Source organism: Cherax quadricarinatus, chromosome 7, assembly GCF_038502225.1.
Source record: "Cherax quadricarinatus isolate ZL_2023a chromosome 7, ASM3850222v1, whole genome shotgun sequence".
In the NCBI taxonomy this organism is placed as follows: domain Eukaryota; kingdom Metazoa; phylum Arthropoda; class Malacostraca; order Decapoda; family Parastacidae; genus Cherax; species Cherax quadricarinatus.
The window spans coordinates 52,268,041-52,294,089 of NC_091298.1; the positions used below are offsets into that span (position 1 = coordinate 52,268,041).

Genomic DNA, 26,049 nt, shown 5'->3' on the forward strand with positions numbered 1-26,049 from the left:
AGAGAGAGATAGAGAGACAGAGAGAGAGAGAGAGAGAGAGAGAGAGAGAGAGAGAGAGAGAGAGAGAGAGAGAGAGAGAGACACACACACACAGAGAGAGAGACAGAGAGACACACACAGAGACAGAGAGAGAGACAGAGAGACAGAGAGAGAGACAGAGACAGAGAGAGAGAGAGAGAGAGAGAGAGAGAGAGAGAGAGAGAGAGAGAGACAGAGAGAGAGAGAGAGAGAGAGAGAGAGAAAGAGACAGAGAGACAGAGACCCAGAGAGGGCAGAGACAGAGACACAGACAGAGAGACAGAGGGTTACCTTCATGGTAGATCTCTAGGTATGATTCTCAATGGAGCGGAATCAACAAGACACATCCTATTGGGGCAAGTGTTCACAGGGGATGCTGGGACCATTGTTATGGAATATCGCCAACGACCTTCTTATCTCATCCCAGAATCACATGCATATGCAGATGACTGTACACTGACATTCCCACTTATCCAAGAGAAGAAATGCCAGCTGCTCTAAGCTACATCAATCACCAGCTGAAACTATATCAGCTTGGGGAAATAGATGGCAAGTAACATTTGCACCTGAAAATGCAAATGATGATAAATCTAGGCACCATTAGCAGTAATGCTGGTGCAGTGTGAGATGAATGGGAGGGTGTTGGCACCTGGAGGAAGAAGTTGATATCCTTGGGTGAAATCTGACTCCAAACTAACCATGAAGAACCATGTTGTAAATCTTGCAAACAAGGCATCGGTTGGCGCCGTGTCTGGCATCTGCCGACAGTAGGGGTTTGCATCTCCTCCTCCGCCTCCTCCTCATTCCTGCCTGCCGCTCCAGGTGTGTCTCTCCTGGTTCATCCTGGATACATCTGTCATTTCAGCAGAGCCTTCAACACAGGAGGATGTGGGTGGCCTTACTGTATATACAAAGTATGTTGTCAAAAATACCACCTTGGATCACTTCGAGGACAGCGTGAAACAAGCTTTTATGCCACAAGGCGGGCAGAAAGTAACCTTCCTCTGGCTGTACCCTTCTCCAAGAACATCCATACATCTGAGATGCATACCCAGGATGGCTAAATTATGGAACACATTTATGCGGCATAATGATGTCAGCGAGATAAAGATCAGTTGATCAAATGAAAATGCTGGCCCACAGAGGCTCAACTTCATCCTGTTTCGCCTTGTATGTCTCACTTAACAATAAAAAAATACTTTCGAAGAGCGGTGTGACAGTTCTTGGCAGGATTCTTAGATTGTTTCGACAGTTGCAGTATTCTGAGAAATAACCTACTTGACAGATTACTTAGCGAAGCAAAATGAATCGCTTGGTAATAATTTAAATTTCAGGAACTGGTGCTGGCGACCACAAATCAGTGCATTACAGCATTGAATGGAAGTACGATGTAGCGATAACTTCGGTATGATCCCGAATTTTAGCTTAGCGAATTCGATGGAAACTAGAGACACTTATCATCTGTTGACTGGGGTAACGAAGAGAGGCTATCAATATGACAGTTTTCTGAACACTATACATGCTGCTCAAAGAGCTATCATATAAAGAAATTAGATCAAGTATTTAAAATGGATGAATAATGAAATAAATATCTGCAGAAGACATAAGATTTATAGGCGTATCAAAAAGAGGTGAGGTCATCATGTGGATCAGTAGTATTAGAGGACATTAAAAAGAGGATAAGAAAAAGCTAAAGGGACTATGAATTAAAGTTGCTAGGGATTCTAAAACTAACCCAAAAGTTTTTTCCGGGTCTATAGAACAAAGAAGATTAGAAATAAGATAGGTCCCATAAAAATAACTATGGGCACCCTTACTGACAAAGAAGATGAAATGTGCTTGATTTTAAATAATTTCTCTCAGTTTTTACACAGGAAGACACTAACAATGACTATTAATTAATTTTTACAGTGGGCTAGAAAGATAAATTATGTAACATCACAGTCACTAGTGAGATGGTTATGTGAAGCAGATAGACAGACTGAAGCAAAATCGTCGCCGGGTTTCTGATGAGATTTTTCAAGGTTCTTAAGGAATGCAAAATGGAGACTCTGAACCATTAACTATCATTTTTAATTTATCTCTTCAAACAGGTGTAGTGTCTGATATGGAGAGAATGGCTAATGTAACTCCTATTTTAAAACAGAGGATGATCGTTTACCGTCAAATTACCTTAATAAGCCTGACCTCAATTGTAGCGTACCAAGTCAATTATAGCGGGATTATAGGAAATACCATCTCGATAAGCATAAGCTTGATTAATGATGCTCAGCATGGATTCACAAGAGGCCGGTCTTGTCCGCTAATTTATTAACTTTCTTCAGTAAAGCTTTTGAGGCTATTGACGCAATAAGGAGTGATATTATTTACTTAGATTTTAGTGAGGCTTTTGATAAGTTCCATACCATAGACTATTAAAGAAGTGGCAGCTCCTTGGCAATGAGAAGAGATATGCCGTGGATGGGAGTCATGGCTCACTGACAGGAAGCAGAGTGTCCATCGTAGGGTTAGAAATCCAGTGGGGATCTGTAACAGTGGCGTTCCACAGGGGATCAGTCTTGGAGCCCGTTTATTGTTTTATAATATATATCAATGATCTTGATGAGGAATTACTAGTGATATGAGCAAATTCACAGTGACACAAAGATAGGTAGGATAATTGATTCAAGCGTAGATGTTATGTGGAACTAGGAAGATTTAAACAAACTCTATTCTTGGTCAGAGAAAATTAGGGTACAGTTCAATGTAGATAAATGCGAGTTCTGAAGCAGGAGTGCCCATAGCCCTGGTACTTATAGGGTGGAAATGATGCTTAAGAACTTAGCCATACAGATTGCAAAAAGGACTTGGGGTTACTTGGTGACGCTGCTGTAAGCCAAGACAGCAATGCCTAGCGTGCGTAATAAGGCAAATAGATTGCAGTTTATATCCAAGTGTGGCAACAGAAGTCAGAGGTCATACTGCAGCTTTATACATCATTAGTAGGCCTCACCTAGATTGTAACTCAGTTCTGGTCTCCGTGATACAAAATGGACATAAATTCGATTAGAAAACATTCAGCGTGGATGACTAAATTAATACATAGCATTAGAAATCTTCTTATGTGAAGAAAGATTGAAGACTCTTAAGTTACATTCACTTGTTAGGCGAGAATGAGGAGACCTGATGGAAGTGTATAAATGGAAGATGGGAAGTATTAATAAAGGGGATATTAATAGAGGTCTTGAGGATGTCTCTCCAAGAGAGAGAACCGCAGTAATGGATTTAAATTGAATAAGTTTAAGATTTAGAAAGGACATAGGAAGTATTTAGTTTGGAAATGGGTAGTTGATGAGTGGAACAGTCTACCTTGTTGAGTTATTGGTCTGGGACTTTGGGTAGTTTCAAATCTAGGTTGGATAAGTACATGAGTGGGAGGTTAGTTTGAGTGGGTTTCACATCAGGCTTATTTCTTAGGTGGCATTGAAAATTGGGTTGGGCAAATGTTTGTTAGTGGGATGAATTGTAAAGGACCTGCCTAGTATGGGCCAGCAGGCCTCCTGCAGTGTTCCTCCTTTCTTATGTTCTTATGTTGCCAATAAAGTTAGGAATCCTTAACCTGTAAATAGCTTGTCAATAAATGTGGGGACCCTTAACCTTGTCAAACCCTGTGTAAAAAAAGAATAGAGAGAGAGAGAGAGAGAGAGAGAGAGAGAGAGAGAGAGATAGAGACAGAGAGACAGAGAGACAGAGAGAGACAGAGAGAGACAGAGACAGAGAGACAGAGAGACAGAGAGGGCAGAGAGAGAGAGAGAGAGACAGAGAGGGGGCACAAGAGAGAGAGACAGAGAGAGAGACAGAGAGAGAGACAGAGAGAGAGACAGAGAGAGAGAGGGCAGAGAGAGAGAGAGACAGAGAGAGAGAGAGACAGAGAGAGAGAGAGACAGAGAGAGATGGAGAGGAAGCAGAGAGACAGAGAGTGTCCTGTTATTCAAACCTCTCCACTAGTAGCTCAGTCACTGGATGAATCCAAAATCCAGCATGTGAGTGGCACTGGACATAACTGGCGCTTTTAGATAGGTGTGGCACCAGGGCCTCTTAGCAAAACTTCAAGCACTGGGAATTGCAGGTTCTATATATGTCTCCTCAGTGATTACCTTCATGGTAGATCTATAAGTGCTAATTCTCAATGGAATGGAAATCAGCAAGCCATCCTATTGGGCAAGTGTTCCACAAGGAGCGTGCTGGGACCATTCATTGTGGAATATCTACTTCAACGACCTTCTTCATCTCATCCCAGAATCACATGCATGTGCAGATGACTGTACACCCAACATTCACTTATCAAGAGAAGAAATGCAGCTGCTCTAACCATCAATCACCAGCTGAGAGCTATATCAGCTGGGGAAATAGATGGCAATGTATTTGCACCTGAGAAAACACAAATGATGGTCGTCTCTAGACGCCGCCATTAGTAATGCTGGTGCAGTAGTAGGATGAATGGGAGGTGTTGGCACCTGGAGAAAAGTTGATATCTTGGGGTGAAATTTGACTCCCATTAACCATGAAGAGGGCCCATGTTGTAAATCTTGCAAACAAGGCAGCCAGGAAGCTTACAGCATGCATGCATTATCTCGCATCTACTTGACAGTGAGGGTTGCACAAGGTTTATGCGAGAGGCACAGAAATGCAGCTCACACCTGAGAGTATGCTCCACTTTCTTGGTTTGCCTGCCACCTCTCATCATGACTGTGACAAGTAGAGAACAGAGCAAGGCGTCTCATCGCCTGGACCACATCTTGGATAGATCTGTCATTTCAGCAGAGCCTTCAACATAGGAGGAGGATGTGGTGGCCTTACTGTATGTACAAGGCCAATATTGTCAAAAGTACCACTTGGATCCCTTGAGGACAGCGTGAAACAAGCTTTATTCCACAAGACGGGCAGAAGCAGCAACTTCACTCTGGCTGTACCCTTCTCCAGAACATCACTCCATCTGAGATCATATACCCAGGATGACTCAGTATGGAACACATTCATACAACATAATGATGTCAATAAGATAAAGTCAGTTGATCAAATGAAAATGCTGGCCCACAGATAGCTCCAACTTCATCTGTTTCTACTTGCATATCTCATAACAATAAAAATGCTTTCAAATGAGCTGATGTGAGTAGCTCTTAGCTTATGGCAAGTTAGGAATCCTTAACCTGCAAATATGATAAATTAGACACATGTGCAACTCTTGGGTATCTTTATTGAAACGTTTCGCCACACAGTGGCTTCATCAATCCATACGTAGGAGAAACTTGAAGAACAGGAGGAGAATGGGGTAATCAGTCCCTCAACCTTGATCGATGTGTTCAGTCCATCAATCTTCAATAGAATCGGCATATCAGCGGAGAAGCAGCTTATAAACCGTGTAGGAGAGGTGCAACAGTCATGGGTCCTGTCGCATTTGTTCAATGTTGATGAAATTCGTGCCAAAAAATTAGGCAATGAAGAATTCCTAAGTATTGAATCCCAAGAAGTTGCAGTGTCTCAACCAGATTTGTGATGAATGGTTCAGAGAACCGACATGTTGATAAATTAGACACATGTACGCTCTTGGGTATCTTTATTAGAAGCTTGTTCGCCACACCAGTGGCTTCATCGATCCATACGTGGGAAACTTGAAAGGCGGGAGGCGAGGTAATCAGTCCCTCAACCTTAGTCGATGTGTTCAGTCCATCTTGAATGGAATCGGCATATCAGCGGGAAGGCAACCTTATAAACGTATGGCAGGAGAAGATTGCAGCAATTATGGTGTTACATTTGTTCAATATTCAAATGGATGCGTGCCCAGAATTGGCAAGCAAAGAGATTCCTAAGTATTAAGATCCCAAAGTTGCAGTGTCTGACAACAGATTTGCTGGAGGCAGTGGAGATGTCATGTCTAGGGGGCAATGTGGCTGGTATAGATATAATGCAGAGAATTATTAGTTTGGAGATTAGGAGAGTGCGAGATACAACTGTTGTCCAGAGAGGGAGCTGAGGAAGGGTTGTTGAGGTAGTTCGGACATGTGAGAGAATGGAGGCGAAACAGAATGACTTCAGAGTGTATCAGTCTGTAGTGGAAGGGAAGGCGGGGTAGGGTCGGCCCTGGGAAAGGTTGGAGGAGGGGGTAGTTTGTGTGTGAGGGCGGACTTCCAGCAGGCATCGTGAGCGTGTTTGATAGGAGTGAATGGGACAAATGATTTAATACTTGGCGTGCTGTTGGAGTGAGCAAAGTAACATTTATGAAGGGTTTCAGAAACAGCAGGCGGACTTGAGTCAGAGATAGGAAATAGTGCCTGCACTCTGAAGGGAGGGTGTAAATGTTGCAGTTTAAAAACTGTAGTGTAAAGCACCCTTCTGGCAAGACAGTGATAGAGTGAATGATGGCGAAAGTTTTTTTCTTTTTGGGCCACCCTTCCTTGGTGGGAAACGGCCGATGTGTTAATAAAAAAAATAAAATAAACGAGTTCACGAAAGCCTTGGAGCAAATGGATCTGACAGTTAAAGAAAACAGAAGTAGTAGATGGGAGATGGAGAGTGTGGGAAGGTGCCAGGAATATTTTTTTGAGGAACTGTTAAATGTTGATGAAGAGAGGAGGCAGTAATTTCATGTGGCCAGGAGTATAAAATGTCTTTTAGGGTGACAAGAAGCGGATGCAAGTGGGGAGATGCAGAGGAACACTCACGTAGAATGAAAGGGGGGTAAAGCAATTGGAACTGATGGGATCATGACAGAAATGTTAAGCAGGTAGGATATAGTTTTGGGTTATTTGGTACTTTTGTTCAATAAATGAAGAGGAAGTACCTAAGGGACTGGCAGTGTGTGTATGTGTATAATCCCTTAATATAAAGGAAGGATGAGAATGTAAAGAATTATGGGAACAAGTTTACAGAGTATACCAGGTAAAGTGTATGGTAGGGTTATTATTGGAAAGAATTAGATGAAGACAGAAATGAGATCATAGATGAACAAGGCTTTAGAATGGGGGGATGTGTAGACCAAGTGTTTGCATTGAGGGAGATTTATTTCCAGTAAAGTAGGCCTTAGACAGGATATGTAATGTCACCATGGTTATCTAACATTTATAGATGGGGTTGAAAAGAAATAAATGTTAGTGTTGGAGAGAGGGGTGGGATTAAAATAATGGGAATCAAACACAAAATGAGAGTTGACACAGTTACTTTTTGATGATGATACTGTGCCTTTGGGAGATTCTAAAGAGAAGCTGCAAATGTTGGTGGATGAGTTTAGGAGGGTGTGTAAAGGAAGAAAGTTAAAGTGAACATAGATAAGAGTAAGGTGATGAGGGCAGCAAATGAGTTAGGTAAAGAAAACTTGGATATCACATTGAAGAGAGGGAGTATGGAAGAAGTGAATGTGTTCAGATATTTTTATAATGAACAAAGTAAAACCACTGAACTGATGGAGGCAAAAAGGTGGTTGGTGCATTGAGATATCTGTGGAGACAGATAATATTATCCATGGAGGCACAGAAGGGAATGTGTGAGAGTATAGTGGTATCACCACTCTTACATGGATGTGAAGCATGGGTTGTAAATGTTACAGTGAGGGCAACGTGTGGTATAAATATTATGGAGAGAATTCATAGTGTAGAAATAAGGTGTGAAGCTACTAAAAGTATTATTCAGAGGGTTGAGAAGGGGTTGTTGAAATGGTTTGGTCATTTAGAGAGGATAGAGCAAAATAGGAAGACTTGGAGAATGTATAAATCTGTAGTGGAGGGGAGGAGGGGTAGGGGTCATCCTGGAAAAGGATGAAGGGAGGGGGTGAAAGAGGTTCTGTTTGCAAGGGTCTTGGACATACAGTAGGCATATGTGAGCATGTTAGATAGGAGTGAATGGAGATGAATGATTTTTGGAGCTTGACAAGCTGTTGGAGTGTGAACAGGATAATATTTTGTGAAGGGATTCAGGAAACTGGTTAGCCGGACCCAAGTCCTGGAGGCGGGAAGTAAAAAGGAGGGGTTGGGGATACTGGCTGTTTGGAATGATATCTGAACCATCATATCTGGGTGCCTCTGCAAAGACAGTTATTAAGTGTGAAAGATGAGTGTTTCTTTTTGGGTCACTTTGTCTTGGCGGAAGACAGCCAACATGTTAAAAAAAAAATATTTTGATTAAAATATCATTAAGAATGATCAAGGTAAACTGAAAAACAAGGATAGAATTCTGAAACACAGATAAGAAAGAATATGTATATTTTGGCCTTGGTTAGACCAACTGATTAAAAGTCTCTGAGACTGAAATAGCTGGATCTCTTTCATCTGTGTTTCATAATTGAGTGGTTCCCCACTCAAAATTATGAAGGTTAACAATCAGATATAAATAGAGACAAACTTACAGAAGATTTTTCAATTTCGTTCAGATCATATTTACACTCGACATTGAAAAAGACACTGGAAAGCTGATCCGTTCCCCAAGGAATTTCTGCCTTGGCTTCAATTACATAACGAATGTGACCGTATGTTCCTTCAAAGCTTCTGGGTATTTTTGGGGGCAACTTGAACTGAAATGGAAAACAATATTCTCCCGCTGGGAGGTTTTCGCCATGACCTGTTGAGAAAAAATGCATCAGGATACTGCACCCACAACAAGGAAGAGAAAAAACAGTTCCTACAAAAGAATGAGATGCAAATAAACACTAAACTTTTCTAGCCATTGCCTACCAATAGTCTCTTAAGGAATCAAGATAAAATCTTTCTGAAAACTGTAACAGTAACTATTATCTATAGGGGGGTCACCAGAATAATAATACAGCCTCTACTCAGTGACATACTCATTTACCGACAACTCTGACTTACGACGAGCTCTCTGACCAGTATGCATACCTAAATAATGTACATTAGAGCTGATTTCCTCTATACTTATTATCACAATATACAGTACGTACACTACTGTATAAACAATTAAAAATAAACCAGAAGCATTATCAATGGTGCAAAGGTGACATTAAAACAATATCAGAGATGACTGACACAAACCCACTACCATTAGTATGCTCTTCATTTAGTGACAAATTCGTTTATTGACGTGGTCTAAGAAAGGAATTCTGTCGTTAAGTGAGGAGAGGCTGTACATTACAGTGAAAAAATGAAGTACGTACAGTGGACCCTCGGTTATCGGCCGTATTCCGTTCCAGAAGGTCGGCCGATAACCGAAATGGTCGAAAACCGAATTAATATTTGTAGATAAATGGTTCAGAAAACCGATGTGTAATGGTGACATTACACATCCCTGTCTAAGACCTACTTTTACTGGGAAGTAGTCTCCCTCTTCTTCTACACACCCTAACCTGAGCCTCACTATCCTCATAAAAACTCTTTACAGCACTTAGTAATTTACCACCTACTCCATATACTTGCAACATCTGCCACATTGCTCCCCTATCCACTCTATCATATGCCTTTTCTAAATCCATAAATGCAATAAAAACTTCCCTACCTTTATCTAAATACTGTTCACTTATATGCTTCAATGTAAACACTTGATCTACACATCCTCTACCCACTCTGAAACCTCCTTGCTCATCCGCAATCCTACATTCTGTCTTACCTCTAATTCTTTCAATTATAACCCTACCGTACACTTTTCCTGGTATACTCAGTAAACTTATTCCTCTATAATTTTTACAATCTCTTTTGTCCCCCTTCCCTTTATATAAAGGGACTATACATGCTCTCTGCCAATCCCTAGGTACCTTCCCCTCTTTCATACATTTATTAAACAAAAATACCAACCACTCCAACACTATATCCCCCCCTGCTTTTAACATTGGAAATTTAAATCTTGATTTTGCCTAATTGTTATATACAAAAAACTCACATCTGGAAACAATAGTTTACATACAGCCTAAATAATGCACGTTAATAAGCAAGTGTAAATATGGCAAGTTAGGTTGTTGACAATGCAAGACATAACAAAAAATCAATAAGAACATACAGTATTGCAAATCAATGTATGGTAAGTGCAACAATTATACATAACCAATAAAATCTTTACACATGACCAACAAACTCAGTGTGTAACAGGTGAACCAGATTCTTTAATTATGCAGTTCACAGTTAAAATGCTGGAAAACAGAAGTGTCTATGAAACTCGAGTAAATATGGCTAAATGCATTACGAAAGTTGACAGGAGTGAAATATGGAGTGAATTACAGATTTTTTTTTTTTTAACAAGTCGGTCGTCTCTCACCGAGGCAGGGTGACCCAAAAAAAGAAAAAATCCTCAAAAAGAAAATACTTTCATCATTCAACACTTTCACCTCACTCACACATAATCACTGTTTTTGCAGAGGTGCTCAGAACACAACAGCTTAGAAGCATATACCTATAAAGATACACAACATATCCTTCCAAACTGCCAATATCCTGAACCTCTCCTTTAGAGTGCAGGCATTGTACTTCCCATTTCCAGGACTCAAGTCCAGCTATATAAAAATAACCGGTTTCCTTGAATCCCTTCACTAAATATTACCCTGCTCACACTCCAACAGATCGTCAGGTCCCAAATACCATTTGTCTCCATTCACTCCTATCGAACACGCTCACGCACGCTTGCTGGAAGTCCAGGCCCATCGCCCACAAAACCTCCTTTACCCCCTCCCTCCAACCTTTTTGAGGACAACCCCTACCCCACCTTCCTTCCCCTACAGATTTATACGCTCTCCATGTCATTCTACTTTGATCCATTCTCTCTAAATGACCAAACCACCTCAACAACCCCTCTTCAGCCCTCTGACTAATGCTTTTATTAACTCCACACCTTCTCCTAATTTCCACACTCCGAATTTTCTGCATAATATTTACACCACACATTGCCCTTAGACAAGACATCTCCACTGCCTCCAACTGCCTCCTCACTGCTGCATTCACAACCCAAGCTTCACACCCATATAAGTGTTGGTACTACTATACTTTCGTACATTCCCTTCTTTGCCTCCATAGATAACGTTTTTTTGTCTCCAAATATAACTCAACGCACCACTCACCTTTTTTCCCTCATCAATTCTATGATTAACCTCATCCTTCATAAATCCATCTGCCGACACGTCAACTCCCAAGTATCTGAAAACATTCACTTCTTCCATACTCCTCCTCCCCAATTTGATATCCAATTTTTCTTTATCTAAATCATTTGATACCCTCATCACCTTACTCTTTTCTATGTTCACTTTCAACTTTCTACCTTTACACACACTCCGAAACTCATCCACTAACCTTTGCAATTTTTCTTTAGAATCTCCCATGAGCACAGTATCATCAGCAAAAAGTAACTGTGTCAATTCACATTCTGTATTTGATTCCCCATAATTTAATCCCACCCCTCTCCCGAACACCCTAGCATTTACTTCTTTTACAACCCCATCTATAAATATATTAAACAACCATAGTGACATTACACATCCCTGTCTAAGACCTACTTTTACTGGGAAGTAATCTCCCTCTTCTTCTACACACCCTAACCTGAGCCTCACTATCCTAATAAAAATTCTTTACAGCATTTAGTAACTTACTACCTATTCCATATACTTGCAACATCTGCCACATTGCTCCCCTATCCACTCTATCATATGCCTTTTCTAAATCCATAAATGCAATAAAAACTTCCCTACCTTTATCTAAATACTGTTCACATTTATGCTTCAATGTAAACACTTGATCTACACATCCCCTACCCATTCTGAAACCTCCTTGCTCATCCGCAATCCTACGTTCTGTCTTACCTCTAATTCTTTCAATTATAACCCTACCGTACACTTTTCCTGGTATACTCAGTGAACTTATTCCTCTATAATTTTTACAATCTCTTTTATCCCCTTTCCCTTTATATAAAGGGACTATACATGCTCTCTGCCAATCCCTAGGTACCTTCCCCTCTTTCACACATTTATTAAACAAAAGTACCAACCACTCCAACACTATATCCCCCCCTGGTTTTAATATTTCTGTCATGATCCCATCAGTTCCATCTGCTTTACCCCCTTTCATTCTACGTAATGCCTCACGCACCTCCCCCATTCTCACATCCTATTCTTCTTCACTCCAAAAGATGGTATACCTCCCTGGCCAGTGCATGAAATTACCGCTTCCCTTTCTTCGTCGACATTTAGAAGTTCCTAAAAATATTCTCGCCATCTACCCAAAACCTCCATCTCCCCATCTACTAACTCCCCTACTCTGTTTTTAACTGACAAATCCATTCGTTCTCTAGGCTTTCTTAACTTGTTTAACTCACTCCAAATTTTTTTCTTATTTTCATTAAAATCATCTGCTCTCCTTTTGCACTCTCTCACCACTCTCTTCACCTTTCTTTTACTCTCCATATACTCTACTCTTCTTATAACACTTCTGCTTTGTAAAAACCTCTCATAAGCTAACTTTTTCTCTTTTATCACACCCTTTACTTCATCATTCCACCAATCACTCCTCATTCCTCCTGCACCCACTCTCCTATAACCACAAACTTCTGCCCCACATTCTAATACTGCATTTTTAAAACTATTCCAACCCTCTTCAACCCCCCCACTATTCATACTTGCACCAGCCCATAGTTGCTTATATCTCACCCGAACTTCCTCCTCCCTTAGTTTATACACTTTCACCTCCCTCTTGCTTGTTGTTACCATTTTCCTCTTTTCCCATCTACCTCTTACTCTAACTGTAGCTACATCTAAACAATGATCCGATATATCAGATACCCCTCTATAAACGTGTACATCCTGGAGCCTACCCATCAACCTTCATCCACCAATACATAATCTAACAAACTACTTACATTGCGTGCTATATCATACCTTATATATTTATTTATCCTCTCCTTCATAAAATATGTATTACTTATTACCAAACCTCTTTCTACACATAGCTCAATTAAAGGCTCCCCATATTCATTTGCCCCTGGCACCCCAAATTTACCTACTACTCCCTCCACAACATTTTTACCCACTTTAGCATTGAAATCCCCAACCACCATTACTCTCACACTTGGTTCAAAACTCCCCACACATTCACTCAACATTTCCCAAAATCTCTCTCTCTCCTCTACACTTCTCTCTTCTCCAGGTGCATATACGCTTACTATAACCCACTTTTCACATCCAACCTTTATTTTACTCCACATAATCCTTGAATTAATACATTTGTAGTCCCTCTTTTCCTGCCATAACTTATCCTTCAACATTATTGCTACTCCTTTAGCTCTAACTCTATTTGAAACCCCTGACCTAATCTCATTTATTCCTCTCCACTGAAACTCTCCCACCCCCTTCAGCTTTGTTTCACTTAAAGCCAGGACATCCAGCTTCTTCTCATTCATAACATCCACAATCATCTCATTCTTATCATTTACACAACATCCATGCACATTCAGACTTCCCACTTTGACAATTTTCTTCTTACAGATTTTTTTTTTTTTTTTTTTCAACAAGTCGGCCGTCTCCCACCGAGGCAGGGTGACCCAAAAAAAAAGAAAGAAAATCCCCAAAAAGAAAATACTTTCATCATCATTCAACACTTTCACCACACTCACACATTATCACTGCTTTTGCAGAGGTGCTCAGAATATAACAGTTTAGAAGCATATATGTATAGAGATACACAACATATCCCTCCAAACTGCCAATATCCCAAACCCCTCCTTTAAAGTGCAGGCATTGTACTTCCCATTTCCAGGACTCAAGTCCGACTATATGAAAATAACCGGTTTCCCTGAATCCCTTCACTAAATATTACCCTGCTCACACTCCAACAGATCGTCAGGTCCCAAGTATCATTCGTCTCCATTCACTCCTATCTAACACGCTCACGCACGCTTGCTGGAAGTCCAAGCCCCTCACCCACAAAACCTCCTTTACCCCCTCTTTCCAACCCTTTCGAGGACGATCCCTACCCCTCTTTCCTTCCCCTATAGATTTATATATCATATAATACCAAACATATGGTTGTAAGTATTTGTGCAATTCTTGATAACTTTTTTAAGTTGCTGTTATTAAAAAATGCAATATTATTAACATTTAGGTTTTGTTATTTTCATCACATTTATCAGCAGCTAAACTACAAACTGTTTCACAATATATTTTATAAGTTTGTGATTTAAAGAAATACAGTGGAACCTTGGTTTTCATATGCCCTAGTTTGTATGTAAAACTATAGTTCTCTATAAAATGTATTTTTTGTTACTATTTTTGGGTGTCTGGAATGGATTAATTGGATTTACATTATTTCTTATGGGAAATAGAGAATAACTATAGTTTTACATATAAACTAGGGCATACAAAAACCGAGGTTCCACTGTACTATTTTTAAACCCAAAGATACAACCACAATCCCTGATGATAAATGGCATGATTTCTGCAGAAGCAGAAAAATATACAGTACCTAGTACAACAATTAGTGCTACAAAAATCTCACTTGCTGTAGAGTATTGTTTTTGCATCATGGAAATAAATCCCTTCCTACCAAAACTTGCAGTGCATTACAGAGAATTAATAAGTAGGTAGTTTAATGGAGCATAATCCATAAAAATTACAGAGAGAAGGATATAGACTGAATGAGATATGCTATTACTGACTACAGTATACTATATGCAGCTATCCATAGTAGCTGTGATATGCAGAAGTTTATCCATCTGCCTGCAGTGATGTACACAAATGAGCAATACTTTGATAAAGGAATGGAACTTTTTGTTGCGTTTATGGATTTAGAAAAGGCTTAAGATAGAGTGGACAGGGAACAACGTGGTAGATGCTGTATATGTATAGAATAGGTACTAGGTTACTAAAGGCAGTACAGAGTTATGTGGATAATGAGACTCAGGTTAGGGTATGCAGAAGAGATGATGATTACCTTCTTGTAATAGTAGGCTTCAGACAAGGATGTGTGATCTTACCATAGTTGTTTAACATTTATAGATGGGGCTGCCAAAGACATGAATGCCAGGGTGTTGAGGAGAGATACCGAAGAAAAGTTGCAATGGTTGGTGGATGAATTTGGTATGGTATGCAAGACAAAATTAAAAATGAGCATAGGAAAGGGAAAGGTGATAAGAGTAACAAAAATATCTAGATAATGGAAGACTCAATATCAGGCTGGATGGAGGGATTATGGAGAAAGTAAATGTATTCAGATATCTGGGAGTGGACTTGATGGCAGATGGGTCCACAAAAGATGAAGTGACCATAGAATAAACGAGAGTGAGGCCTCACAAACTGGTTACCTTCGTCATTGCCTCCTGTGCAGACAAACAACTTTATCTAAGGAGAAAAATGGGTACCAAGACTTGTATGGGTGTGAGACATGGGCTTTAAATGTTGCAGTGAGGAGGAGGCTGGAGGCAGTGGAGATGTTAGGTTTGAAGGGAATGTGTGGTGTGAATATTATGCAGAGAATTCAGAGAATAGCAATCAGAAGACTGTGGGGATTACCAAATGTATAATTATGAGGGCTGAGGAGGGGTAGAAATGATTTGGGCATTTAGAAAGTATGGAGCAAGATAAGATGACCAGAGTATACATCAGTGTTCGAAGTAAGGAGGCATAGGGATTATACCAGAAGGGGAGGGAGGGGGGTAATGGAGATTTCAAGTGCCAGCAACATGTGTTAGTGCATCAAATTTGAGTTAGTATTGAAACGTGTTTTTTTTATGATTTAACGTACTGTTGCTGTGTAAGCAAAATAACATTTATGAAGGAATTTGGGGGAAGGGGGAGGTGAGAAACTAGTTAGCTGGACTTTACACCTTTAGGCAGGAATTACAGTCCATATACGTACTCTAAAGGAGAGGTGAAGATGTTGCAGTTGGAGGGTAATCTGAATTGTCATGTCAGCCAATTTCTGGCAAAACAGAGACTGGATGCATGATGGAGAATGTGGTTTTTTTTTTTTCTGTGGGTCACCCTGCTTTGGAGGCAGATGGCTAGCAAGGTACAATAAAAAAATTTAACATGCCAACCATCTCCCACCAAGGAAGAGTAACCCTAAAATGTGTGAACAAACTCAATGCCATCCATTCAACTGCTGTGTTGCCAGAAGTGTGCTGACATCACAGTTCAGATAACCATCTGAACTGCAACATCCCTACCACTCATTCAGAGTGCAGGCACTGTACTTCTTACCTGCACTTTAGTATTTAAATAAAAATGAAGGTATCGGTGGGGACTAAAAGATCTCAGTAGTCTCAAATGTTTCTTATTCATATACATAAAAAAAAAAAATGAAATGTAAAGAAACTCAAAGGCTTGTATGAAAAAGTCTGGTAAACCCGATACTTAAAATATCATGGCTAGATAACTGTGATAGATGTAACTTGTTGCAGTGCAATAAACTAGGCCTATATGGAAATTAAGCCATTAAAATCAGAAGCCCTTGTTCTGTAACTGGAACAACACACAAATAACCTGCACAAAGGAGAGAGAAACTTACAACATTTTGGTCTGACTTGGACCATTTACAAAGTCACACTAACTTTGTAAATGGTCCAAGTTGGACTGAAATATCGTCGTAAGCTCCTTTCTATGCATGAATTATTTGCGTATCAAGAGCCCATCTTAAATTTTTATACAAGGTTGGTCCCTATTGGAATACAAGAGAAGAAACATAGAAGCAAGCTTTTTGATGTACACTTTAAAATGACATGCATGTGAAGAACAGATAATTAGTACTATGACTAGATTACAATGGGTAGAGAAAAGCACAAGCTGTAGCTCCAAGTATAACAAAAATTACAATAATGTTCCTACCCTGAATTATGATGGCAAGAAACACTGGAATGTTCAACGGGTCGACTTGTCAGCATTACGTTTTACTGAAATACTCAAATTATAACTAATTTTCTTATGCTATTGTGTAAAATAACAGGTTAAAAAGCATTCCTTACAACTTTAGTAGCCCATGCAGAAATGAGGTTTACACCATGCTACTCAAACAGCCATCAAATGGTACAATTAATAATTTAATGCCAGAACGTATATTAATTTTCAGATACAGTAGCATATTTAAAAATTTGCTTTGTAGTAGAAATATGATAAAAATGTGAGCTACTACTAACATATTTTTTTAATTAATGCTAAAAAGAAAATGACAAATGGAACATGTATGCTGTACTGTGAAGCTGTACACCAAAATATTTGCACAGATTTCATATATTGCTACTAGTTATACGTAAAGTTAAAATAATTATTACCCTGACAAGCTTAAAGAAAAAAAAAAAAGATGTACAGTCCAATTTGACTTAAAAACAAGTTTTATCTAAATATGGTATGTAAGAAAACTTTTATGGAGTATTCTGATCAGTTGTAAGATATTGAAAAACAAATATTTTTGAAAATTTATCATGCAAAGATAGTAAGACTTACCATTAAATTATATTTGCTCAAAGTCACATGAGACTGCAATGGGTTTCAAAGCTACAAAAAACTACTTATTAAATCTGTATATTTATATGGCAAGTCACTGCAAAACCTACATCACAATTTGCTAATTAATAATCTACATGCTTTATAAAGCAGATCAAGAATGAAGCCGTTATTAATGTTGCCTCTTACATGTTTTGTGTGAACAATACTTACTGGTGCCAGACCAAACAGTCACAATATTTTCAAAATAAACCTCTTCACTGTTCTTGGGATACTCATTTCCCCACTCGACTCTTGCGAACCCTTTGGACTTCACCAAGATAGCTGAAAATATAATTTTAAAACTAAATTAACATGTTTAAAATATATTTTTATGTACTGTAATGTACAGTAATAAGTCTATATATGTACTGTAATTTGTACATATTCAAGATTTTTAAAATAGAACACAAGCAGTGCATATTAAGATGCTGAAGATAGGACAGGAACTGAAAACAAAATTACTGTATCATGAAAAAAAAAAAAAAAAAAAAAAACATACAAGGACAAGATTGCATTGCAGAAATGTAAGGGATAAAAGACAGGGATAGAGTACTACTTATAAACCCTGCCAATCATTGCACCTGATATACCTTTGATGAATTTCGAGAGTCTACTCCTGGAGCCCAGCCATGGGCCAGGCTTGTCTGGCAATAGTCTAGTCAACCAGGCTGTTGCTGCTGGTGGCCCGCAGCTCCACATATTCGTCACAGCCTGGTTGATCTGTGATGCTCCACTATTTTTATTGATGTAACATCTTGTTTTTTTATCCCCATGAATGCACGGGTATAAAATGTGTGAAATATGGAAAGAAAAAAAAAAAGCTTAGTCTTTCTTTCTTTCTTTCAACACACCGGCCGTATCCCATCGAGGCGGGGTGGCCCAAAAGGAAAAACAAAAGTTTCTCCTTTTACATTTAGTAATATATACAGCAGAAGGGGTTACTAGCCCCTTGCTCCCGGCATTTTAGTCGCCTCTTACAACACGCATGGCTTACGGAGGAAGAATTCTGTTCCACTTCCCCATGGAGATAAGAGGAAATAAACAAGAACAAGAACTAGAAACAAAATAGAAGAAAACCCAGAGGGGTGTGTACATATATGCTTGTACATATATGTGTAGTGTGACCTAAGTGTAAGTAGAAGTAGCAAGACGTACCTGAAATCTTGCATGTTCATGAGACAGAAAAATGGACACCAGCAATCCTACCATCATGTAAAACAATTACAGGCTTTCGTTTTACACTCACTTGGCAGGACGGTAGTACCTCCCTGGGTGGTTGCTGTCTACCAACCTACTACCTAGGAAAAAGCTTAGTAGTACTGCATATTCAGATGTTAAAGCAGTATGAAGAAAAATGTTTTTTTTTTTTTTTGTTTTGAATTCATTTATTAATGTACTATATACAGTGGAACCTCAAAAATCGAACGTATCACATATCGAACGTTTCGCAGATAGGACCATTTTTTCGGACAAACTGTGTCCCTATTATCGAACGCGCCCCTATTTTCGGACTGCCGGGTACGGGACCTGTCTGCCGCCCGCTCTGTCCGCGCAGGCGCTGTGAGCAGTCTAGCTTTGTTTATGCTTGAGTGAACACTAACCTGCGCTCTCATTCATGCATTTTACGATTATTTTGTTGTGTTTAGTGCTTGTGGGACTGTGAAATAAGCTGCCATGGGCCCAAAGAAACTTGCTAGTGGTAAAGAAAGTGAGAAACACCATAGATGTGAAGAAGGAAATAATACAGAAGTATGAGAGTGGTGTGAGGCTTGTTGAGCTTGCCAGGATGCATGGGAAAAACAAGTCGACCATCGGTTCTATCCTGTCAAAGAAAGAACAAATCAAGGAAGCTGATGTTGCGAAAGGTGTTAATATAGGAAGTGGATGAAGTGCCTTCTTCAAAGATTAAGGAGATCTGTGCCAAGTGGAATGATGTCCAAATGTTTGTGCAGAAGTACCACCCTGAGCAAGCTGAAACAAACCATCTTTGCAACAAGTTCAGTGATAGAACCATGTCCCATTTTAGGGAAATGTTAAAGAGGCGCCAGAAACCGAGGACTGTGGACAATTATTTTGTGAGACAGAGGTCCAGTGACTCTCAACCTGGTCCTAGTGGCATTAAAAGACAGAGAAGGGAAGTAACCCGAGAGAGGGCTTTACCTGAAGTCCTCATGGAGGGGAATTCTCCTTCCAAACACTAACCCCAACTCCCTCTCTCCTCCTCCTTATCTTCCAGATGCCATCACCAATCTTCAATAAAGGTAAGTAAAAAATGTTATTTTATATGCACTACTATACATAATTAAAAACTATAGTATTTGTTGTATGTAAAACTGTAATTAATCTCTATAAAATGTGTTTTTTGTGTGAATATTTTTGGGTTTCTGGAACGGATTAATTGTATTTCCATTATTTCTTATGGGAAATATTGCTTCAAATTTCAGACTTTTCGAATTTAGAACTAGCTCCTGGAACGGATTAAGTTCGATTTTTGAGGTTCCACTGTATATAATACACATGTTTTCTTTGATCAAGTCTTCTATATTTTTTTGGCACTTTCTATTTGCATAGAGTTTTCATAGATTTTACTATATACAAGTCCATGAAGTAACCTGAAACACGAAAATATACAGGATACTCACCAGTGCACACTTCCCCCAGCAAGGTTCTTATATGACTAATTGATTTACCTACATTTCATTTATATATTATTTAAGTGCTTGACAAAACATGCTGTATATAGCAGCTACCACTTGTACCAATACCACTGCAATCTGGGAAACTGTTATTATTCAAAAATATAAATGATTTTTTGATAAGCTGAGCATATGATATTCATATGGTATGCTAGATAAAGCTCTCCTATTAACTCTTTCCGTTTTGGTCCCATTATAGTATAACAGCTCTGAAGCCAGTGTCGGTCCTGTAGTACAACACCACTCAGATAAGCTGTGTGCAGTAAATCTGCATCTAGATATGAGAGAATGGGTCTATGCAGTAAGTGTGCACCAGATAAAAAAAAAAAATCCTGCAGCATGCAGTGCATGAGAAAAAACTGCGACCGTGTTCTTTGTTTAAAATAGTGACTTGCAGTGCATTTTCATACGGTTTTTATAGTTGTATTCTCTGATTCTTGGTCTCATTTGATAGAATGGAAGATAGATATTACAGAAATAGAGATGATTTTGATTGGTTTTAAGACAAAGTACCTTGAAAGTGACTCAAAGTAGCAGAAATGTTCGATTTTTGCCAATATTCCAGAGTACACAAATGACATCACTTGTCCAACACAAGTCCAGCATACCAGTCTAATACACATTTAGGAATGCACTGACATTATTTATACAATTATTACAATAAATGCAGTATTCTACATAACAGTAAATCTTTTATTTTTTGTGCGAGTAAAAATTAAAAATGGAAAGCAAGTGTAATATAATAGGGGCCTGGAGACATGACTAAGGAACAAAGGAAATGTTTTTTTGTACTAGGAATGTATACATTGTTTATTCTGGACCTTATTTTCAAATTGGCAACTTTTTGTGTGAAAGTGGCCAGCTTACCAATTTCTGATCACTTTACTAGTTAGATGACATAAGTGAATGAGTGGTTTCTTATACTCAATCAACAGACGGAATACTAGCAAAATAGTTATGAGTGTGGTTGTCTAGAACAACGAAATCGGACAAAAATAGGGTGCAAAGTGGGCAAAAATCACTGATGCGTAAATATAATCAAGGCCACTAACTTTGCGAGAGTAATTCTGAACCTTTTCCATCAAATTTCATACTTTTGGTTTCATTACTTTCAGAAAATGATTCTCTATCATTTCACAAAATAAAATATATATATTTTTTAAACTCTTTGACCCTGAGAGCAAGGTTGAGATCAGGGGTCTTAACTGTAAAATGGTTAAGAGAAGAAAGAGGATTTTTTTTTTTTTTTTTTATCAGGAGAAATTGGAAAATTTCTCCCGAGACTCTTCATGCCACATGACAATGATTACCCAGCTTAGTGTGTGGGGGTTGATTACCCAGCTTAGTGAGTGTGTGGGGGGTTGATTACCCAGCTTAGTGAGTGTGTGGGGGGTTGATTACCCAGCTTAGTGAGTGTGTGGGGGGTTGATTACCCAGCTTAGTGAGTGTGTGGGGGTTGATTACCCAGCTTAGTGAGTGTGTGGGGGGTTGATTACCCAGCTTAGTGAGTGTGTGGGGGGTTGATTACCCAGCTTAGTGAGTGTGTGGGGGGTTGATTACCCAGCTTAGTGAGTGTGTGGGGGGTTGATTACCCAGCTTAGTGAGTGTGTGGGGGGTTGATTAACAAGCTTAGTGAGTGTGTGGGGGGTTGATTAACAAGCTTAGTGAGTGTGTGGGGGGTTGATTACCCAGCTTAGTGAGTGTGTGGGGGTTGATTACCCAGCTTAGTGTGTGGGGGGTTGATTACCCAGCTTAGTGAGTGTGTGGGGGGTTACCAATTATTTAAGCAGTGAGGATATGTCCTGCACTGCCAGACATATGTTGTCCTTGCAGTTAATTACATAAACAGAGAATAACATATGTTAGGCTAGAACTAGGACAATCTATTATTATACTGTATACAATTTTTGTTGTCTAGGCTTTGAGGCACTGCAAAGCATGTGAAAACAAACCCTTCAATTAACAGGTCTGTTTCATATGACAACCCACTCAGAGAATTATGCTCTTATATGGAAAGCACTAAACTCTTAAGAGTCATTCAGCACCACACAACATTAGTGAAACAGATGGAAGAGGAGAAGAAATGAAGGAGTTGAGAAGGCATTGGCAGGAAATGAGAGGGGAATCACACCTGACTTTGGAAATCAGTGCCAGTCAAGAAGATTAAGAGAAAGTCTATATTAATGTTAAGATCATCAAAGAGGATACCATATCAGGGCACTGAAGAAGACATCTGAAATGAAGTAGGTAAGCTTTCTGAATGATGGGAACAATCAAGAGGTGCTGGAATTTATATCACACAATGTACATATTAAATATACATGTATAAAGAAGGCAGATACAATGTATAGGGAACCTGTTTATTAGATTTTCATTGACTAGGAGCTTCAATTCAATCATTTAAGATAAGAAATAAGATTTTGTTTGGATTTTTAACCTTGGAGGGTTAGCCACCCAGGATAACCCAAGAAAGGCAGTGCATGCATATTTCCATTGGGGTCCTCAATCTTGTACCCCAGGATGTGACCCACGTCAGTGGACTAACACCCAGGTACCCACGTCAGTGGACTAACACCCAGGTACCCACGTCAGTGGACTAACACCCAGGTACCCACTTGTTAGGTGAATGGGACAACAGGTGTAAGGAAACATGCACAATGTTTCTACTCTTGCCAAGGATCGAAACCACGGACACTCAGAGTGTGAAGCGAGAGCATTGCTTACCAGGCCATAGGCCACCGTTACATATGTGTCTTCTTCATACAGATATTGGATTACCAAGACTACCAGACAATCTTTGTAGTGGCATCAGTGACCCCCATCCATGTCTTAGTGAAGATTCTGGTCATATGACATAAAAAAGACAGTGACTTATTTCCATTGGGGTCTTAAACTAAACCTTAATTATAAAGAAATGCTAAGAATAAGAGCTACTAAGAAACACAAAAAAGTAGACACTAACTTCATACTGAAGAAATTTACAAAATTTACATCATCTCTTTTGAGACAAAGAAAAGACCAGGAATCATCACAGATTTTAAAAAAAAAACTGAAAGATGCCATATACATAATTTAACAAATTCCAAATATATTTACTATATGAGATATGTCAGTTATTAATTCTGTAAAAGATAATTCAGAATGAATTTTAAGCTATTAATGCCCATGCCAAAATTTCTTTGTTAATGGCAGAGCAGAAAACAAAAGAAAATAATACAAACACTTTTTTACTAATATACATTATTGTTGAAGTACGGCAAGTTTCTATTATTATTATTAATATAATAATCAGAAGTGCTAATGACAAGCTGGTAAAATAATATTTGATGGTCCATTCTGCAACCTGAAGAACGTAATAATAGCCAGGAACATAAATAACGGCTGACCTTGTTAATATATCTTTGTTAAGGTCAATAATGTTACTAACCACCGGCCAGTTACATCAAGAACAGACATTAAATTACTCGTAATGTATATAGATACACATAGCGTCTTAAGGAGGTTGTATTTACCTCGACATGAGGTGAGACTGTCTGCCCTGATCAGGACCCTGCCCACCACATCCTGCCCGCTGGTGTAAGCTTGTTGCTGAGGCTCTAACACCACATCAAACTTGTTAATGCCCATCAGGATGAAGCAAGATGATGGCAGCAGCAGCAGCGGCGGCAGCACCAGCAGCAGAAGCAGCGGCGGCGGCACCAGCAGCGGCAGCAGCAGCGGCTCCTCGTGTGTTAGCAGTGACACCCCACCAGAACCAGATGATCTTTGTTGACACCCACCACCACTACCCCCCCCAAACACTACTCTCTCCCCCTCCCACCACCACTACCCCCTCCAACCACTACTCTCTCCCCCTCCCACCACCACTACCCCCCCAAACACTACTCTCTCCCCCTCCCACCACCACAACCCCCCCAAACACTACTCTCTCCCCCTCCCACCACCACTACCCCCCCCAAACACTACTCTCTCCCCCTCCCACCACCACTACCCCCTCCAACCACTACTCTCTCCCCCTCCCACCACCACTACCCCCCCCAAACACTACTCTCTCCCCCTCCCACCACCACAACCCCCCCAAACACTACTCTCTCCCCCTCCCACCACCACTACCCCCCCAAACACTACTCTCTCCCCCTCCCACCACCACTACCCCCCCAAACACTACTCTCTCCCCCTCCCACCACCACTACCCCCCCAAACACTACTCTCTCCCCCTCCCACCACCACCACCCCCCCAAACACTACTCTCTCCCCCTCCCACCACCACAACCCCTCCCAAACACTACTCTCTCCCCCTCCCACCACCACTACCCCCCCAAACACTACTCTCTCCCCCTCCCACCACCACTACCCCCCCAAACACTACTCTCTCCCCCCTCCCACCACCACTACCCCCCAAACACTACTCTCTCCCCCTCCCACCACCACTACCCCCCCAAACACTACTCTCTCCCCCTCCCACCACCACTACCCCCCCCAAACACTACTCTCTCCCCCTCCCACCACCACTACCCCCCCAAACACTACTCTCTCCCCCTCCCACCACCACTACCCCCCCAAACACTACTCTCTCCCCCTCCCACCACCACTACCCCCCCCCAACCACTACTCTCTCCCCCTCCCACCACCACTACCCCCCCAGACACAACTCTCTCCCCCTCCCACCACCACTACCCCCCCAACCACTACTCTCTCCCCCTCCCACCACCACTACCCCCTCCAAACACTACTCTCTCCCCCTCCCACCACCACTACCCCCCAAACACTGCTCTCTCCCCCTCCCACCACCACTACCCCCCAACCACTACTCTCTCCCCCTCCCACCACCACTACCCCCCCAAACACTACTCTCTCCCCCTCCCACCACCACTACCCCCCATACACTACTCTCTCCCCCTCCCACCACCACTACCCCCCCAGACACTACTCTCTCCCCCTCCCACCACCACTACCCCCCCAACCACTACTCTCTCCCCCTCCCACCACCACTACCCCCTCCAAACACTACTCTCTCCCCCTCCCACCACCACTACCCCCAAACACTGCTCTCTCCCCCTCCCACCACCACTACCCCCCCAACCACTACTCTCTCCCCCTCCCACCACCACTACCCCCCCAAACACTACTCTCTCCCCCTCCCACCACCACTACCCCCCCCCTTGACAAAAAAACTGAAAGATAGACTGCAAATCACCCAGAACAAAATCGTAAGATTCATCCTGGGGCTGGGACCAAGAGAACATGTAGGCCAGGATGAATTACAGCAGTTGGATATGCTAAATGTTGAAGACAGAGTAAAACAACTGAAGCTAAATCATGTTTATAAAATTGCTCACAAACAATGTCCAGAATATCTTGCTGTCAATTTTGTCAAGGTTGGGAACCAAAGCAATCATAGTACTAGGGGGAGAGAGCACAACTTTGTAGTACCCACAGTCAGTGGCCACGCTTCAAACACCTTTTATTGTACAGCAATAAAGGAATGGAACAGACTGCCCGCACATGTCAAAGCCAGTCATAGCATGAACCAGTTCAAGAAGAGTGCCAAAAGGTGTCTGATGAATGTAGCTACAGAAAGGAAGGGGAATGATTTTCTATTTTTTAGCTAACATACGTGTAAATTTTACCTTATTCCTTGTAATGACCCTCGTATTGTAGATAGTCTTAATGACCTTGGTGTAGCAGATAGTCTTTTTAGTATGATAATAAGATGTTATCTTCATTGTAGAATAATAAGAAAATATTATAACCTTTATACTATAATAATAAGGTAAAAGGACCCCAATGGAAGTAAGTCACTCTGTCTGACTTTTTTGGGTTATCCTAGGTTCTCTACACATATGCTGCTATGTATGATAATTTTATGTAACTGTATTTGTGTATACCTGAGTAAACTTACTT

The 26,049-nt window shown here is 40.5% G+C and overlaps 1 protein-coding gene across 3 annotated transcripts in view; it reads right to left on the bottom strand.

The window, feature by feature from the left end:
* LOC128689449 (arrestin domain-containing protein 17) overlaps positions 1-23,914 on the bottom strand; it is a 36,489-nt gene extending 12,575 nt beyond the window's left edge. For 2 of the 3 annotated variants that reach the window (XM_070082446.1, XM_053777758.2), the window contains exons 1-3: positions 23,658-23,914; positions 17,621-17,731; positions 8,396-8,607 (exon numbers count right to left, since the gene is read on the bottom strand). In XM_070082446.1, the coding sequence (XP_069938547.1) occupies positions 8,396-8,607; positions 17,621-17,731; positions 23,658-23,772 (438 nt within the window). In that variant the 5' untranslated portion in view covers positions 23,773-23,914. Of the gene's footprint in view, positions 1-8,395; positions 8,608-17,620; positions 17,732-18,039; positions 18,164-23,657 lie in introns of those variants that run through there. The other variant, XM_070082448.1, reaches the window with a different exon arrangement.
* Between the last annotated feature and the right edge of the window lie 2,135 nt (positions 23,915-26,049).